At 33.8% G+C, this 14258-nt stretch overlaps 3 protein-coding genes across 4 annotated transcripts; 2 read left to right on the top strand and 1 right to left on the bottom strand.

Moving 5' to 3' along the window:
* Nucleotides 1-29: 29 nt before the first annotated feature.
* LOC148253658 (Pentatricopeptide repeat (PPR) superfamily protein) lies at nucleotides 30-1851 on the top strand. Its single transcript, XM_088221234.1, has one exon. The coding sequence runs from the start codon at nucleotides 97-99 to the stop codon at nucleotides 1819-1821; it is 1725 nt and encodes a 574-aa protein (XP_088077360.1). The 5' UTR covers nucleotides 30-96; the 3' UTR covers nucleotides 1822-1851.
* Nucleotides 1852-4455: 2604 nt separating this feature from the next.
* Nucleotides 4456-10730, top strand: MHX (magnesium/proton exchanger). The gene is made up of 9 exons (XM_022051329.2): nucleotides 4456-4596; nucleotides 5339-5799; nucleotides 6794-6969; nucleotides 7423-7541; nucleotides 7643-7758; nucleotides 8453-8580; nucleotides 9118-9334; nucleotides 9453-9582; nucleotides 10171-10730. The coding sequence occupies exons 2-9, from the start codon at nucleotides 5361-5363 to the stop codon at nucleotides 10466-10468; spliced, it is 1623 nt and encodes a 540-aa protein (XP_021907021.1). The 5' UTR covers nucleotides 4456-4596; nucleotides 5339-5360; the 3' UTR covers nucleotides 10469-10730.
* A 410-nt stretch (nucleotides 10731-11140) lies between these two features.
* PHR2 (photolyase/blue-light receptor 2) lies at nucleotides 11141-14058 on the bottom strand. 2 transcript variants are annotated; one of them, XM_022051296.2, is made up of 5 exons: nucleotides 12924-14058; nucleotides 11863-12092; nucleotides 11631-11732; nucleotides 11401-11527; nucleotides 11141-11292 (listed from the first exon to the last, which is right to left on the bottom strand). In XM_022051296.2, the coding sequence occupies exons 1-4, from the start codon at nucleotides 13914-13916 to the stop codon at nucleotides 11446-11448; spliced, it is 1407 nt and encodes a 468-aa protein (XP_021906988.1). In that variant the 5' UTR covers nucleotides 13917-14058; the 3' UTR covers nucleotides 11141-11292; nucleotides 11401-11445. The 2 variants fall into 2 exon arrangements, with proteins under 2 accessions (XP_021906988.1, XP_021906987.1); XM_022051295.2 differs by having other exon boundaries at nucleotides 11263-11527.
* Between the last annotated feature and the right edge of the window lie 200 nt (nucleotides 14059-14258).

The following is a 14258-nucleotide window of genomic DNA, read 5'->3' as shown; positions in this document are numbered from 1 at the left end:
TAATATATATGTATTTTCTATAACAATTTTTTCTTGTAACTAATAACATACCACCAAAAGCTAAAGCTTTGCCGCCACCTTATTGCACAAAAAAACATGCAATCATCCTTCAAGCTCATCTCCCCAACACACCCATCTCTCCATTTTGCTCATCCAACTCTCGAATCCTTCGTCTGGAACACCCTCATCCGATCCTCACAAACTCTGAATCACTCCCCATCATCTCCCATCTCCTTCTACATTCGCATGCGCTTCCATGGCGTCAACCCAGATTCCCACACCTTTCCATTCCTCCTCCATTCCTTCCATCTCCCACCCCATCTCCAATCGGGTCAACAAATCCACTCCCAACTTCTTATCTTCGGCTTTTCTCACGACCGCTTTGTCCAAACTTCGCTCGTTAACATGTACTCTTCTTGCGGCGTTTTGAATTCCGCGCGTCAGGTATTCGATGAGGCTGCCTATCCCGATTTACCCACTTGGAATTCAATCATACATGCGTATGTCAAAGTGGGGTTGATTGGTATTACGAGGAACCTGTTCGATAAAATGCCTGTAAGGAATGTTGTGTCCTGGAGTTGTATGATAAATGGGTATGTTAGATCCGAGGAGTATAAAATGGCGCTGGCTTTGTTTCGTGAAATGCAGATGGGGAAACCCGGGGTTGAGGTTAAGCCTAATGGTTTCACCATGTCGTCTGTGCTTTCTGCTTGCGCGCGATTGGGCGCGCTTGAAAATGGCAGGTGGGCTCATGCTTATATAGACAAATGCGGGATGGAGGTTGATGTTGTTCTAGGGACATGTCTGATAGATATGTACGCAAAATGTGGGAGCATTGAGCGAGCAAAGTCGGTGTTTATCAGTCTAGGAGAGAGGAAAGATGTGAGAGCTTGGACTGCCATGATTTGCGGCTTGGCCATACATGGTCATGCAGAAGAATGCCTTGAGTTGTTTGGGAAGATGACGAGTAAGCCTCTTGGTTTAAAGCCTAATGCTGTAACGTTCTTGGGTGTTTTCTGTGCTTGTGTTCATGGAGGTTTGGTGAGCCAAGCGAAGGAGAATTTCAGGAGAATGAGCGAGGATTTCGGTATTACTCCTCTGATCCAGCATTACGGCTGCATGGTTGATCTTTATGGGCGACGTGGTATGATTGAAGAAGCATGGAGTGTGATAAAATCAATGCCTATGGAGCCTGATGTCTTGATCTGGGGAGCTCTGCTTAGTGGTTCTAGAATCCATGGTGACATTAAAACATGTGAAATTGCACTCAGCAGCCTCATCCGATTAGACCCAACAAATAGCTCAGCATACGTGCTACTCTCGAATGTATATGCCAAGATGGGAAGGTGGACAGAAGTAAGGTACGTTCGAGATCTCATGGAATCACGAGGGATCAAGAAAGTTCCCGGTTGCAGTTTGGTCGAGTTGGAAGGTGTAGTATATGAGTTTTTTGCAGGAGATGATTCGTATCCGGAGAGCAAGGAGATATATGCCATGCTTGGGGAGATCATGAAGAGATTGAAGATGGAAGGCTATGTGGGAAATTATTATGGAGGGGAAGTTTTGCTTGATTTGGAAGAGGAGGAAGGAAAGGAATTGGCTTTGTCATTGCATAGTGAAAAACTGGCAATTGCTTTTTGTTTCTTGAAGACGAGTTCAAGTAGTTCCATAAGAATTTTTAAGAATCTTAGGATTTGCAGTGACTGTCATGTTGTGATGAAGATGATATCTAAAGTGTTTTATAGGGAGATTGTTGTGAGAGATTGCAACCGGTTTCACCATTTTAAAGATGGGATTTGTTCTTGCAAAGATTATTGGTAAATATTAAGGAGTGATTTTCTAATTCCGGTATAGATTGTTAGTCTTTCGTTGATTCATCTAAAGTTGTCTCGATGCACTGAAATAGACATAAAGATCTCTAACAAAACTAAGAGAAGTTTGTATACGGATTGACATCTCTTTGATGCTATTTGTTAGAGTTATTGATCGAGTCGAGCTAGACCGACCCCTTGTAAGCAAAGACCCAAGCTTCGGGTCGTGCCCTGGTCTTAGACCATTCGTATTATCAAGCCCATGTTCGTATTTCAAGTTTATTTTTTTTTAAAAAAAATTAAAAGTGAAATAATACATTTTTATATTACATAAATATTAAATATTTTTAAAACCCAAATGATACAGATGCCATTTAAAACAAAATTGGCCGACATGACATGTGGATCGTACCATTTTATATTTTGTCATGAGATAGTAATGTTCTTGACTGGTTAGGTTGACATTTTTTACTTTTCTTTTTAATGTTCTTGTCTGGTTACGTTCATGTTTCTACTTTCCTATTTCTTTCTTTCTAATTAGTAAATTGATTAAAAACGGGTTTGAGAAATCACGTTATTCTTACGTAGGGTGATTGAAAGAAACTACCTTCCTGAAATACCAATGGTATGATATTTTTAGTTTCCTTTATTAAAAATATTTTCTAAAAGGGTAAAATTTAATAATTAATAACGAATATTCTATTTTATTATATTAATTTAATTGCAGCGTAAAAAAAGTTAAATTATTTGAAATAAAAAACCATAGAAAATGACTATATATTATTATGAATTTTCCTCAATTCTTCTTTTTAAAAAAAAAATTTTGAAAATTTATTTTTTTAAATTGTTTAAGTTAATTTAATTTAAACTCGTACATAAATTCTGTTTAATATGAACACGGGTTTTAATCATAAGTTAATTTTTTATTTAAAAAAATAATTAACATGATAAATATTAAATTATCGACATTATATTATTAAAGTTTAACTTAAATAATAAATAAAAAAATTTAACTTAATTTACTAGTGTATTTATACTACTACAATTATTAAATTGAGTTTAATTTTAATAAACTTATTATATTTATGTATAAAAATAATATTTTATAACAATTAAGTTCTTTTAATTAAAAAAATCATAAAAAATTAAAATTTAATATAAACTTTTTTATTTATAAAAGAAATTAATAAATCAACGAATGATTATAACTATTTTAAAGGTTAATAATAGTTAGGACGAAGGTAAAGATTTAATAGTTCACGTATCCAACTAAAAATTACAAAATAATTTTCACGTAAGTTTAGTAAGTATTTATATAATATTTCGGTGGTAATACTTTTTAAATAATTATCAATAATCAAACAATCAATCATATGAATATTTATCAATTTATATATTTATTTTCTCGTTAAATATTACGAGCTCGAATGTTATTATAAATTTATAATTTTATCATTTAATAAATATATTATAAATTAAAAGGAATCATATATAATCAATATAATAATATATTTGATTAGTTGTAATTTAACATAACTTTTTTTGTTTTTCATAAAAAAACAATAAGAATTATCAATGGGTAAAATGTTTCCAAAGCATATTTCACTTTGTTTTGTAAAGAAAATAATTGTATTTGATTTGATGGGAGTTGACACAAGAATTGATTGATATCTAATGAACTAACATAAATATTAATCATATTTAATTATATAATTAACCTAACTTAATTAAATCCTATTGATTAGTGTTCTAAATATATTTAATTATAAATTTCACTATCAATAAAGTTTGATTTTTTCAAACAACTAGATTGGATTTTGATGGAAATCTATATGTATTTGTTGGAATATATATATATATAAACACATGTTTCATGAGATCTCCTTACATAGTCAACACATACATTACATCCGCATATGACTATATTGTATGGACTTGACGATATATGCAAATATATATTTTTTATATGTTTTTTTTATAAAATAAAATGATAGGTCAATTATTAATTCATTATAAATACTCAAGCCAAAGAAAATTTATTTGTTATGAGATAATTTTTTTGCCGTATTCGTAATAATTTATTTGAATAAAATTTATTTTAATAATTATAATTTAATTAATAAATTAGTAAATTAAATTTACGTATATTTAATTAAATATTATAAGTCAGTTATCACTATTTAATATTATACTGATAAATTTTATAATTTTAGTGAAATTTAAATTAATAATTTTTATATAAAATTTTAAAAACTATATTATTTTATTATTTGTATTAAATTTAAACTATAAAATTAATATAAATATATTTTTATTTTATTTTTAAATAATATCGACAAGAGCTCTTCGTACAAAATAAATCATAAAAAATTATGTGTTTAACAAAAATATTTTTTAAAATTTTAAATTAATTTGTTAATAAAAAATTAAAATTATTTTCTAAAAATTACATACCCTAAGTTTTGACTTTAAATATATTAAAATAAATTTTAACTTTAATTTAGAAATGATCTAAAAATTTAATTAATTTATAATCAATTTTAAATCAAATTTGCCATTGGGGCGTGGCGTTCACGTGCGTCCGCAATCATTCTCCACCATATTCAAACACTCCAGATATATGTAAGTCCTTCCTATTCCCTTTTCCTCTGTCTGTCGTCAGTTTTTGATCTCCAGTCTAACTAACTTACTGGTGTATCTGGCGGGAACCTTTTCGATCGACGGCGAGAGTCCGTCGACCGGAGTTTTCTGCCGAGTCATTCTTCTCCGTTGTTGTTAATCCAAGGTAATTTCGGTTGTCTCTCCATTTGTTTAGTTGTTTGTTTGTTTTTCGACTGATCTTTATTTAACTTACTATGTTCATGACGTTTGGTATAGAATCTGAAATCGGCTTTGCTCTTCTTTCTTTCTTTACGTTCATCTCCGTAATGGCTGGAGAGAAGCTCCAGTTTTCTTTGTTGGTGTACTTATGGCGACTATGATGGATTAATGTGATTGTCAGTTCGTTATATATTTGGAATTTGTCAATCTAAAATTATTTAGATCTCTGTATGACGTTCAAAGGAACTAGTTTGCTCGTTTTCTTTGTTGGTGCACTTATGGCAACTATGATGGACTAATGTGATTATCAATTCATTATATGTTTGGAATTTGTGAATCTAATATAATTTAGATCCCGATATGACATTCAAAGGAAGTAGTTTGCTTGTTTTAATGTTTATTGTATGGTAATCAGAGTAAGATGCTTTGTGGTCTCCGTTTTTCTGATTTGATTCCTGATAAAAATCTTTTGTCGTGGATTTCAATCTGAATTTCTAAATGCCGTCATGAAAATCATGTCAAACATGAAATTAATCATACAGTTCTTTAGATGGAATATTGTGTTGATCATACAATTCTTTAGATGGAATATTGTGGATTTGAAGTGAGACTGTAAGTCATATATGACCTCACTTTTCTTTTGTCTTGACTTGCAAATTTCTTTCAAGGCTCTTTCAGAAATGTTTCTAATTTCTTGTCTGTACCAGATCATGTTATTGCTAAGCAAGAATGACTAGTCCTTCACACTTAAGCAACAACGTTCAACTAATTAAGATGACTTGGGCCCATTGGAGAAATGCCGAAAGCATAATTCAAAATTTCAATGTTTTGGAGCAGGAAAAATGTGAAAGCTACTTGATTTTTCGAAGTGAAACTGCTCTTTCAAATGGTTTCCGAGCCTTTTTATATTTTCTTGGTATTGCATACTGCTTCCTGGGGTTGTCAGCCATAACTGGTCGCTTTTTCCGGTCTATGGAGCATGTTGTCAAGCACACCCGTGAAGTGGTGGAGATTGATCCTATTACCAATCAGGAGATTACTAGGCATGAAAAAGTATGGAATTACACTATTGCAGACATCAGCCTGTTGGCCTTTGGGACTAGCTTTCCCCAAATATCATTAGCTACAATTGATGCTATAAGGAACCTTGGCAACCTCAATGCTGGAGGTTGGTTATTATATTTTTGTCTTTATTTTAAATGATAACTTTTGTATGTTATGTGAAATAAGTTTTCTATTTATGTTCTAACAAGCATCTCGTTGTATAAGCGGGATACCAAAGCTTGATAGTTCACACAAATTCAAACGGGTGCAAGTCAAAACGAACTGATGGACTATGTCCAAAGGCTCAATTGTGTCAACAAACAATGAAATTGTTACTGGGGAAGTGAGTTTAACTAAGGGTTCTTGCTCTATACCATGTGAAATAATTTATTTTGCCAACCAAAATTTTAAGTTGATAGAGAGGATCCCCAACTTTATCATTTAATATTTTAAGAGTTACATGCTAAATCTTATGCTATTATATATATATATTTAATTTTTTTTTGGGTGCAGAAACTCTCTCTGGTGTAGAAACTCTTCCATTCATTCCAGCCCACCTAGTTTTCCTGTAATTATTGATTTTCCTCAATGTAATATCTCCTTATTTTCTTCTACCATTGGATTTCCTTGGTGTATTTTTCCATTAGGAACTTTGGCATATGATTGACAATTTATGACCTGTGGCTATGCTTTACCGATGAGTGTAAGGTTCTTACTCTTGATTGAAGGTCTTCAAATTTCTATTGTGCCTGAAAATGGAGGACATAACCCCAAAGGACATCGGATATTCTGATAGGTTGTTTTTTCTTGAACATTTTTCTCAAGCATCAACAGATATACAAGATGTTTTTCTTCCTATCCATCCCTCCACCATCACTGATTACTTGTCACCTGCTAGAGACAATCTTGGTTCCTCAAAACCTTTCTTCCTGATATCAACCAAATGAAAAAAAAAGCATTGAAATGTTGATAAGTTACATATATTCTCCACTTTCGGAAACTCTTGACATTCCATTTTTTAATTAATTTATGCATTGCCCCTTTGCTCTGTGCCTTATTCTGATCATATAATTTTTTTTAATGTTTTTAACATTTTTGGGATTTGGCTTGTTTGACAGGTTTGGGTCCTGGAACGCTTGTTGGTTCTGCAGCATTTGATCTTTTCCCTATCCATGCAGTTTGTGTTGTAGTACCCAAAGGTGGGGAGATGAAAAAGATAGCTGATATAGGTGTTTGGCTAGTGGAGCTCTTTTGGTCTTTTTGGGCTTATATTTGGTTATACATAATTCTAGAGGTAATTAACGAATGTGTTCTTATTTAAAGCTTTGTTTCTGTCTTTAAGAAATACTTTCTGGCTGCACATAAAGATCCTTATGCAGTTCTGATAATAAAGTTTCAGTTTGGGCTATTTGAACCCTGAATTTTATAATTCATGGTGGAGAGTTGGAAACGTATGTGTCATGATGGATGTCCAATATTTACATAGATGTACTGCCATATGTTAATTTGGTACAACCATGTCGGCATTGTAGCAGAACAGGCTATCTAATTATTTATTCATTGTAGTCTGGTTCTTTATTCATATTCCCAAATTTTAGCATTAACAGGTATATCAGAAATGAAGATTCTGTTGTGCAATATCTCCATACAAAGCAAATGATTAAATGTATTCAGATAATTTCTGTAATGATTCTGGTGCCAATATATAAGAAATTTGTAATGGAAAAGGTTTTACTTTGTGCTTTAGGTATGGACTCCAAATGTGGTTACACTTTGGGAGGCGTTATTGACGGTATTGCAATATGGATTACTTCTGACACATGCTTATGCACAAGACAAGCGCTGGCCTTACTTATCCCTACCTATGTAGGTTCCTTTGTAAATGATTTTGCCTATGTTTTTTTTTATTTAAAAGATTAGGTTCCTTATTTGGTATTCTGCTCTTGATATATTTTGCATATTCGAAGTGGAAGAACTGAGAGGCCAGAGGATTGGGTCCCTGAAGAGGTGGCTTCAGTTGATCATGACAATAATGACAAGTTTGTTGTTGATATTTTTTCCATTCATTCTGCACCATCTACAGGTATCAATCTGATTGGAGTAGGGTTTTAATTCATCTGTTTAAATAACGTCAGTGGTAATTGTCATTTTCTTTTCTATTTGCTCTTATAGTTGTCACTAACAAGCTATGTTTTGGTGATGTGATTAACTTCTTTTTTTTTGGGTCACAGATGAGATTTACTGTTTACACAATAGAAGAATAGGATTAAAAGCATTTGAATTGTATCCTCTGCTGTAGAAAAATAGACTTAATTGGTAATATATATATAAAAAAGCTATATAACCTTTGGGAAGAATAAATGTAAAGGTTTCATATTCAGTCAACAGATCTTAGAATTGCATCATATGTTCCCTCCCCAGAAGTACATCATATATAGTAGCATAATGTCTACTTGTTAACTAGTTTTAATTGCCATATCTTCTCTTTATCGTCATTCCTCAAAAGGATTTATATGTATAGTGTAGACATGCTTTTTAAAGAAGCAATGATTTTCTCAAATGTTTGAGATACCAAAAGGAGGCAGAACAGAGAAAAAGTGACGTATTAAAAACTTTGTTAGAGTTTAAAATGCTGATTCATGCATGAGTCTGTTACATGTTTATTGCTATCAAAGAGGTTGTTTACATATTTAGCATCTTTGATACTATTGACATACTTATTATCTTCCACTTGAATCTGAATTAGTTTCTCCTTAAATTCAATTTTGGTGGTTCAGAGTATCAAAAAGTACCTGCTGATGAAAATATTCCTGAACCTTCTGGCAAATCTTCTCGCAAGGAGATACTTTTGGAGGATCCCAATGTTCTTACACTTTGGAAACAGCAGTTTGTGGATATATTCAAGGTACCATATTCATCTACAGTACTCTGAACTTGTTTATGCTAGCTGATGGCGGAAAATTTCTATATGAAATTGTTATAGAAAGACTGGGCTGACAATCATGGATTATGAACAGAGTCTTTTAGTAATTGCATTATTGTTTTTTAAAATTGTCCCACTTGAAAAAGAAAAAAATCAATTATTAAAATGTTGCTGACGATCAATAACATAAGCATAAACTCTATAACATTATCCAATTCAAGATCGTATCTGGAGGCCGAACATTAATCTTAAGAATTGTTCAATATATGGTTTGAAACTTCATGTAGGAGCGTGATATGATTATTGTGGTCCTGTAATTTATATCTTATGCAATGTATCTTTTATATTAGTCTATTTTGTACATATTGCTATATTTTTTTCTCCTTCAACTTTTCTGATGAATTCTAGTTAATAACTTTTAGTTCCTATTGACAGGTGGAAAAATTAGAGTCAAGAAAACTGGATAATATTTATTTACGGCTTGCAAGAATAGTTAATAAGTTTCAGTTCCTTTGACAGGTGGAAAAATCAGACTCAAGAAAATTGGATAATATTTATTTACAGCTTGCAAGAATAGTTTGGCAGTCACTTCTTGCACCATGGAGATTCATGTTTGCTTTTGTGCCTCCTTATCATATTTCTCATGGTTGGATTGCATTCGTTTGTTCTCTCCTTTTCATCAGTGGGATATCCTACATCGTAACAAAGCTCACAGATCTCGTAAGCTGCGTCACAGGTTTCTCTTTGCTCCACAAGTCAAATTCCCAATGTTGTTTCCATAGTTTGAGAAATATGATTCTGCTCATAGTATTGCCAGTGACTCCTCATACCTTCATATGTCCCCTTCTCTGCAGGAATTAATCCTTATGTCATAGCTTTTACAGCACTGGCATGCGGAACTTCGTGGCCAGATCTGGTAGCAAGCAAGATTGCTGTCGAACGTCAAATAACTGCAGATTCTGCAATTGCAAACATCACTTGCAGGTTCGACTCATTGAATCTTAAATTAGTGCACGAGTCTTTAGACGACAAACTTATAACCATGATGAATAGATGTCAGTGGTTCTACCTGGAGGTTCTTCAAAATATTTTAAGAAAGACATAACAACAATAGGTGTTAAACAGTGAAAGACTACATATACTCAGTTTTGAAGAAGCAAAGTACAATCGATTTTTTTTTTTTTTTAAAAGAAAAAAAGAAATTGAGCCATGCGTTGAATCAACCATTGGAATCTATGCATGTTAGAACTAGTGTCTGTCAAATGATAATTATTTTACTATTTGGAACCAAATTAAAATAATACAAATGCATGTTTCTCGGTCATTGTTCTGACACCTTGCCACTTGATGGTGATGAACTGAAATTAGAAGGATATTGACAGAGAGACACAATTTATTTCAAGAATTGCTTTCACTTCTTTGTAACTTTATTTGAATGCAAACTAGCGAAACATTAACTCAAGTTTTTCCATACCCCTTCCTTTTTAGATAATCTCTGGATTTATTGATTCTAATTAGCATTATGTTCTTTGCTCCATCTCGTATAATTCTTTTTTCTCTCTCATTTTACAGCAACTCGGTAAATATATACGTGGGCATCGGTGTTCCATGGCTGATCAACACTCTGTACAATTTCTTCGCCTATAGGGAACCCTTAGGGATTCAGAATGCAGAGGGACTAAGCTTCTCTCTGCTTGTATTCTTCTCTACTTCTGTAGGTTGCATTGCTGTTCTGGTGTTCAGGCGTCTAACTCTCGGTGCCGAGCTCGGAGGGCCTAGATTCTGGGCTTGGGTTACCTGTGTGTACTTCATGTTGCTCTGGATTATTTTTGTTGTGCTTTCTTCCCTTAGAGTTTCTGGCATCATATAAGAAAAAGCTCAAGTTGTAATCTTTACTTCTTTCATCCCTGCCCCCTTCTCTTTAGTGATTATTGGGTAGAAAATATATTCTTCTTTTTCCTATTATACTCCCTCGAAGTAAAAGGACTCTTAAAAGCAAGATTTTAAATTCCCTTGTAATATAAAGCATTAGTAGAATGGTTGGTGATTTTTTGTTTTTATATAAGATTGTAAGTTAAAGTTGAATTATGTATCACCTTTATGATTAATATATATATATATATATGTATGTATATATGTCTCGTAAATATAATACATTTTAACACTTACTATGAATTATTCATGTTTGAATTATTTTCTAGTAAATTTTCAATTTTTATAAATTTTATAATTACTACAAATTAAACCAAATTGGACTTAAACCTAGTTATATCATAGAATGGGTTTTTATGCTGTAACTCACTCATACCAAACTTCTCGCACAAATAAATAGGTTAGTAAAATCCACCTTTATGGCTTCTAGAAAAATAAAGAATAAGATTGGTATAAACCAAATGAAAAATAAGCAATTCACTGCAAAAGTTCAACTTCACCTGATCTTTCTTTTTTCTCCTTCATACGGTAATTTAAACCTGCCATAGAGGCCAGATAGTTTACTCATACGGTCTGTGATTCATGGAGAAGCATGCACACGAGAAAAAAATCCAAAGAAAACAACTCTCTCGTCTCCATCTGCATTCGAAGATCTAAAAGAGCAATACTTTACTCGTACAAAGATTTTTACAAAAAATCATTTCCGAACTGACATAAGAGTACACAGGTGTATAGTCGCGACAATGTTTTCTTCTTCGCCAACTGCAACGCCAGTTAGTAAAATGGAAATTATAAAGACCTTCATAAGTGTATCATTTCTCGGTCTAATGATTAAAAATTGAGTTCCTGAGGAATTCCAAACAAACCCACCACGGTAAATTAAATTTCATCCTCCGCCAACGACAGAAACTTTGCCTAAGCAAGGGCACCGGTGCAAGCTGTGGCTGGAGCAGCCTCAGTCTGCCTCTTTGCACAACTGTACTTTTTAGTGATGAATCTGCAAGAAAACCAGTTGTAACGCATTAGCAAATGAACCACTGGGATATAAAAAGTTCTTGTTGAAGTGAGTAAGAATGGAGCTGTACAGGCTGTGGAGTTACCTGAAGAAATCCCTCCATAATAACTCGAACATCAACCAGTTTGTTCCAGTATCGCCCGATCCATTGCCACCACTATTCTTTTTTGATTCAGCATAAACATTCCTACCAATCAAATCACATAAAAATTATTCAAAACAACCATCCATTTGGTAATATCCGAGAAATATCAGATTCTTTTTCTTTTTCTTTTTCTTTTCCCTTCTTGTGAAAACAGTGGCATTTTGCAGAATACCTTGTCACTGTTTTCTTTAGCTCATCAAACATGGAACGAGGTGAGATACATCCCATGGCTAGCCACGGAGAAATTTTGCAAGAGAAGTTGGCACCATATATACTGTCATTGCCACCATCCCTATTTCCCTTGTTTGGTTGTGCTTGACACTCGGCAGCAAATTTCTTAAGCCTCTGCAAAGCTTCAGTCTCTCCTCCCACCATGGATGCATTAGTAACTGGCTTTCCTCCCTGAATGAAAATTAATTACAAATCATCATTATAAAAAAGCTGGGAAGAAAGAAAAGGGTATATGAGATAAGAAAACTTAGCCAATTGCCTATGTTTACAGCAGAAATGCTTCTTATCATAGTTAATTGGAATCTATGAGCGAGTAAACTATAATGACTAAGCACCAAGAAATAGGGACAATCCATGAATATCAAACACCATAGCAGTACACCAAGATTCAAAGTCGGGACTTCTTTATATAACTCTCTTTGAATTTTTCCAAGGAAAACTTAAAGAGTACTTTTTAACCAAGGTATGGAAAAGAGAAAAGGCATCTAAAGTTAAATACATTTCAGTTTATCTTCATAACAAAAACATATATCAAATTGCAATATGCAAGGAAATCAATGAAAGATAAGCAGACAACAACAAGAGATTATCAACTAATAGATTTGTAAAATCTTTTAACTTTAAATTTCAACATTCAACAACCTAAAAAGATAATTAATTTGTATCCTGCTTGTCCCATAAACAGCACAAACTCAAACAGAACTTGACAAAATCCATGCTTTAGTTTGGCTTAAATTCTAACTTTATGGAATAAAAATACAAATACATAAATTTGAATGAAAATACCATTTTAATTTCCAATATTTAGTAAATTCTATCTCTGATTCCATTTAAATTTTTTTTTATAAATTACAACCAATATCTACCTTCAAATGAATAATTAACTAGGAAGTGGATGAAAATAAAACAGGAAGAAAACTAAAAGATGAACAAGCTAAAACTATATCCACTGGAAGCTAACAGAGCTTTAATGGGTTTCAAGCAAGAGGATTTAAATTAAACCTGAGTCATTGTAGCACTTGGGTTAAGCCCGAGATCCATCAGAGAAGGAATCTCCCCAGGCTCCACATCTCCACGAGATGGCAAACCCTTCAACTGATCCAATGCATCAATCGTCTTCCTCACCTCTAATCCCTTCACTTTCTCTCTGAACCCGCCATAATTAGTCGGCATATCCTCCAATTTAAAAGGCAAATCATCGATATGATACAAAGTACTTCCCCATAAGTATTTCACTTCCATTCCTTCCTCTTTCATGGCCGCTTCAATCTTCTCCTCCGCCTTAACCTCGTCATGTGACACCTCTCGCTGTGAGTAAACCGCGTCTGCTCCAATCGCTTTCGCTAATTCAACCAGAACAGTTTCTGGTTTCCCGAACCGGACCACGAGATCGGACCCTCTTGCCTGGAGATTCTTCCGGAGATCAGAGACTGATTCAATCAAAAATTGGGCGCGAAAAGGGCCGGTCTTATCAAACCCAGAAGATGATTTTCCGTATTCTCGAGGATCGAAACAGTATACGGGTAAAACCGACATGGACTCCTCGTTGGCGGTGTGGAGACATTCATTGTCATGGACGCGGAGGTCGTTGCGGAACCAGACGATGGAAGCTCGACGAAGTGCGGCACCGTTTGAGGGGTCGAGCGGGCGGCGGGGGCCGAGAGAAAGAGGGGACTGGAGAGGGTTAGCGGCGATTGTGGACTTGAAGGAGATTCTGGTAGGAGAGAAATTAGAGGATGAAGAAGAAAGAGAAAGGTGAGAGAGAGACGACGCCTGAGTCGGGACTTTTACCTTGTTTGGATGGTGAGAAAATAACGCAGAGATTTTGGGTTGAAGGAAGGAGAAGGCGGTGGGATTGGAGAGGATGGTAGAGAGAGAAAGAGAGATAGAGGCAACAGGAAGAAATGGCGGGGGAGAAGCAATAATGGCGACTGGGTTTTCCTCATCGGCGGATTTGGGTTCTGGGTTTTCAGTGATTTGAAGAGAGGAAACCATTTTTGGATGAGCAAAGGACTCTGCTCTTCTGGTTTTTTGATTGCTTACCTTCACAGATGCCCCAAAGCTAGAAGAAGAAGAAGAAGGTGCGTCGTGTGTTTGGTGAGGATAGGAGGTCGCAAGTTTTTCAGGTTTGGATTTTGTAATAATTTTTGTTTTTTTTTTTTTAAATAATAGATTTTATATTTATTTTTCCAATTAATATATCTTCTAATTTTTATAATAAATTTTTTCAAGTTTGCACTTACAAAATTTCCCAATTTAATTAGAAAAAAAAAACAATTATTATCTAAAAAAATTTAAGGTTTTTATTACATACATTTATTCATAAAAATATATAAA

The sequence above is a fragment of the Carica papaya genome, chromosome 5 (genome assembly GCF_054855325.1).
Source record: "Carica papaya isolate Zhongbai chromosome 5, ASM5485532v1, whole genome shotgun sequence".
In the NCBI taxonomy this organism is placed as follows: domain Eukaryota; kingdom Viridiplantae; phylum Streptophyta; class Magnoliopsida; order Brassicales; family Caricaceae; genus Carica; species Carica papaya.
This window is presented reverse-complemented; position numbering and strand designations above follow the sequence as displayed.

What these genes read in the sequence shown, in the direction of transcription:
- LOC148253658 (XM_088221234.1), top strand. Translation starts at nt 97, where the DNA reads ATGCAATCATCCTTCAAGCTCATCTCCCCAACACACCCATCTCTCCAT.
- PHR2 (XM_022051296.2), bottom strand. Translation starts at nt 13,916, where the DNA reads ATGGTTTCCTCTCTTCAAATCACTGAAAACCCAGAACCCAAATCCGCC. An exon ending in CAAGTGCTACAATGACTCAG is followed by an intron (nt 12,093 to 12,923) that starts GTTTAATTTAAA and finishes ATTTTCATTCAG; the next exon opens with GGAGGAAAGCCAGTTACTAA. An exon ending in TTATGGAGGGATTTCTTCAG is followed by an intron (nt 11,528 to 11,630) that starts GTAACTCCACAG and finishes GTTTTCTTGCAG; the next exon opens with ATTCATCACTAAAAAGTACA.
- MHX (XM_022051329.2), top strand. Translation starts at nt 5,361, where the DNA reads ATGACTAGTCCTTCACACTTAAGCAACAACGTTCAACTAATTAAGATG. An exon ending in TGGCAACCTCAATGCTGGAG is followed by an intron (nt 5,800 to 6,793) that starts GTTGGTTATTAT and finishes CTTGTTTGACAG; the next exon opens with GTTTGGGTCCTGGAACGCTT. An exon ending in ATTGCAAACATCACTTGCAG is followed by an intron (nt 9,583 to 10,170) that starts GTTCGACTCATT and finishes CTCATTTTACAG; the next exon opens with CAACTCGGTAAATATATACG.